Raw genomic sequence first — 4449 nt, forward strand, 5'->3', positions numbered from 1 at the left:
TTCACAGAGAGAGAAGGGTTTTCTGTATTGTTTCTGTATAGTTATTATTACATTTATTATTGTCCCTTTATGTAGTACAAATTAGAGTTAAACCTGTTTGTCCTTGTGAAGAGAACCCCATTGTGGGTTACAGTACAGAGAACAATAGCATGAAAAACTACAGAACCTCTGTCTGGTAAAACCATCTGTGCAAGGTTCCGCAAAGAACAAAAAGGGAAAGTTAGAAAGAATACAATGAAAATAAATAGAACCGTTTTAGCTGTTCTAAACAATACCACTTGGCATAGTGTACACTAAACCCTGCATCTTATTTCAGAAAAAAATGCCTAACTGTATCTTATTACCAGAACAACAAGGTTCAGTTACCTTTGAGAAATCTAAAATATGCCCTGAGACAAGAAAATACTGTATACATTCTTCTGCAGAAGATTCAAGACGAGTTAAGGGCAAGCACAGAGATGCCCAAATATGATTTTAAGATGATATCAGCTATGCAGTTTGTCATCTGTCGCTGCTAGCTTTGTTAGAGCTACAACGCTTCTAGCCCTGTTGCATCTGCAAACAGGGCCAGAAGCAACAGCAGGCTAGCCAGAGGCTGGCTGGTTGGGAAAACTGCACTTTCTAATATGTTTTCTTTTGCATGCACATAGTGAGTAGGGAAAGTAGTGAAACTGGCTGAGGCAACTTCTCTTAATTTCATGGCCCACATGTGTCTAGGTGGGAGGAGCCTATGTGTTTATGTTGTAGTGCTTGCACGTGCCACAGACATACATATAATACAGAAACATTTACTACATACACATTTGTCTAGAAGAGACGTAAGGCATGCAAAGTATGTAACCTAATATGGCAACCTGTCGGACATTAAAGTTCAGTTAGCTGACATGAAAACGCCAGACTACCTGGTAAAACCCTGGTCTCAGCTGACTCCATGAGATTCATAGTGGGAACAAAGTTGAGCCTAATCTTGCAAAAAATCAGTAAAGCACCCTGATGAGTAATAACTCATTCAATTAAATTCGCTACTTCTACTTTGCAAGCTTCATGGAAAAAAGGAAACTTGTTTCTGAAACTTTGCACTGTTCCTGCTTTGACTGTTGACTGTTGACTGTTGACGTCACTGTGGTTTTTTCTGAAGCCTTCAAAAGCTTGTGCAAAGACTGACAGTAGCCAGACAACAACAAGGTGATCAAGAGGCAACGGAAAAACTGTTTATATTTACTCTTTCAATTCTGCTCACAAAAGCAGAGAAAGCAGTAAGTATCCTGTTGCTTTGACTTGGTTTTTCCTTTTGAAACCAAATTTGCTCTCAAAAAAACTTTAAGCTACTGTAGTTTGTATTTACATGCTTGTTTCCGATGCATTGTCCTTCAAAAAACACAACCTATCTTAAATATGGTGAAAACTTTGAAATGTTCTTCCCTTTTTTGCAGTGACAACTTCTAGTATGGGCACTCCAACAGCAGATATGGAGGTATTTACATCCACTATTCATAATATTTGTACTGTATGTTTGTGTCATGTGAGTGTCAATATAGGCACTTATCTTTCAATACTGTTTTATGAAACTACCCCATACATTTTCTCTTAGATGTATTAAATACGACTTTTTTCATGTAATACCAGGCACATTAAGTAAATATTACATTATGTAAACCAGCAAACTGGTAATATCCACCCTCTTTTTGTCTTGAATCACAGAATGTCTATGACTCCATCACCCCATCAGCAGATGATTATGAAGATAACTTTATGTGCGACAAATCTTCTGTAAGGGAGTTCCGTGGGTATTACGAGCCCCCCCTCTACTGGACCATTGTCATCCTGGGCGGACTGGGCAACCTGACAGTGATCTGGATCTACCTCCATTTTCGTCAGCGTCTCAAGACTATGACAGATATGTACCTGCTTAATCTGGCAGTAGCCGACCTCCTTTTCCTGGGGACTCTGCCTTTCTGGGCCTCAGAGGCCACCGATGGCTGGGGTTTCGGGGCTGGCCTCTGCAAGGTCACCTCTGCATTCTACAAGATCAACTTGTTCAGCAGCATGTTCCTGCTCACCTGCATCAGCATTGACCGTTATGTGGTCATTGTCCTGCCCACCTGGGCACAGAACTCTAAGACGGAGCGGCTTATGTACAGCAAGATGGTGTGCGCCTCTGTATGGCTGTTGGCTGTGGCATTGGCCATTCCTGAGTTCCTCTTTGCAACCTCCAAACCTCAGGACGGCAGCCATTATTGCACCATGGTTTATGAAGACAACAAAGGCAACCAGACCAAGATCATGGTTCTGGTGCTGCAGATCTGCATGGGATTCTGTCTGCCTTTCCTGATCATGATCCTTTGTTACGCCCAGATCATCCGCACTCTGCTTAAAACCAGAAACTTCCAAAAACACAAAGCCTTACGTGTCATTCTTGTGGTGGTGGCTGTGTTTGTCCTCTCCCAGCTGCCTTACAACAGCGTGCTGGTGGTGGAAGCCACTCAAGCGACCAACATCACCATGACCAACTGTGAGGCAGCAAAGCAATTTGACATGGCAGGCCAAATGATGAAGAGCCTAGCATACACCCATGCTTGCCTTAACCCATTCTTGTATGCCTTTGTTGGGGTACGGTTCCGCAGGGACGTGATCAAACTTCTCCGGTCATATTGCTGCTGCTGGCACACCAAGCTCATTAAAAAAGGAGGACACATGCGTTCCTCGGTCATGTCGGACACAGACACAACTCAGGCGCTCTCCTTATGAAGGGGAAACATGCGTAAACCCGTGGCAAGTAGCAAGACTCTGTATCCCTGCTGCTGCAGAAAGAATGATTACACAGTTGAAGTAGCCCAGCTGGGTTTAAGAGACAGAGCCTGAAAATAGAGCTCCTCTTTGTGTCTCAGACTGTTGTAAATGTCAAATACAAAGGCTTGTGATTGACTTACAGTATGTGATACAAAACATGCTCTCCTCTCCTGAACTTTAAGACAATATGGACTACAGGGAGATTTGTGAAGCTATGTTGTGAAGCCATAATACATCTTCCTGTTTGAACACTCTGATTGTATCACTGCTGAGTCAAAAACATGTATATCAGGTGTTTATTGAGATGTACCATTTACGTGTGCCTTTTAGGAGGTTTTACTGTGTTTATATATTTGGAATGTTGTTCTCGCTTAAAGCCCTGTAAATAAAAAGGCACACTTTTTTCCTTCCTTTCTTCCCTCCTTTTTTTTTTAAACACCACAACAGATGGCTTCCTGGTGTATCACTTCCAAACTGTAGAAACAATAAGACAAGTATTACTCATTATATAATATTTTTGTAACTAAGTAACAGCATAAATTTGACCCGATGCTGTAGATCCCTGAATGATATAATACATTTGTATTTATTCAACATTAATAACAAGTCTTCTCAGTATATATAAAGAATCTATTTAAAGTTGATAACCAGTCAAGCCCCCAAAGCCCAAGCCCCTTTGTGACACCTTGAAATGGCAAGGAAAACCTTTTTTAATCCCTGTACACACCTGATACCTCTTTCGACAGCAAATGTAATGAAAAATGTGATTAAGATAGAGATTTGCCTGATGTACATTTAAATTTAAATAATAGGTAGAGTAGTTACTTCCATTAGCTTTACATTACCTTCTTTATGTAATTTTTAAAATATATTTAATCAAACTGCCAAAATGAGGACATGATCGCTAACATTGTGTGTTCCAGCAATTTGTAACTATTTGCTACATTTTAGCTCCCTGATTACGCCACCCAGTGGACTAATGTGGTTCCATAGCCATCAGGTCTCAAACGCCTTTTCCCTGTTTCAATAGGTAACAATTATAGATGGTTTGCTTACTTCAAATTTAAAACAGGGACTCCTGTGGAACTACCATAGAATAGCATTGTGGTTTTGAAGAGAAATATAATATTGTTCTCATGACCTTGAAAATAGTTTGAGAATTCAAGCTTTCTGTGGCCTCTTGAATTTCCACAAGAAACTCGTGTTGCAAGGCCTGCAAAGGGCTTATTTGGCGGAATGTTTTGATGTAGTAGAATTTAGCCACTTAGTGCCACTTACATTAAAAGACACTATATGTATGGGTCACAAACTAGGAAGTTAATTCTAGTTTGGCCCAAAAAGTGTTACTAATTGCACGAAGTTGAAAATAAGAGAGCAACATTCACAGTCGTCAATTAAAATATTTGCGAGCTACAAAGCTGTTATTTATTTTTCAGTTCCGTTTATTAATGTGCTATATAGGACCCTTTTATTTATATCATATTAGTGTCTACATTAGTATATAAATAAATAACAATTGATGTATCATTTATTTAGGTAAGAATAAATGTGTAGGCCTACAGTGAAAATGTAGGCTATAGCTTTAAGAATGTATCCTCCCCCTCTTTCTGTCCGTCATTATTTATCTCGCCTGGGTGCTAAAGCGTCGCTGATCCCATT

At 40.0% G+C, this 4449-nt stretch overlaps 1 protein-coding gene across 1 annotated transcript; it reads left to right on the forward strand.

Moving 5' to 3' along the window:
• Positions 1–1178: 1178 nt before the first annotated feature.
• On the forward strand, positions 1179–3200 carry ccr9a (chemokine (C-C motif) receptor 9a). The gene is made up of 3 exons (XM_067252817.1): positions 1179–1256; positions 1434–1474; positions 1702–3200. Coding segments are annotated over exons 1-3 (1089 nt in total). The 5' UTR covers positions 1179–1255; the 3' UTR covers positions 2749–3200.
• Positions 3201–4449: the final 1249 nt, after the last annotated feature.

This window comes from Osmerus mordax, chromosome 16, assembly GCF_038355195.1.
Source record: "Osmerus mordax isolate fOsmMor3 chromosome 16, fOsmMor3.pri, whole genome shotgun sequence".
Lineage (NCBI taxonomy): Eukaryota > Metazoa > Chordata > Actinopteri > Osmeriformes > Osmeridae > Osmerus > Osmerus mordax.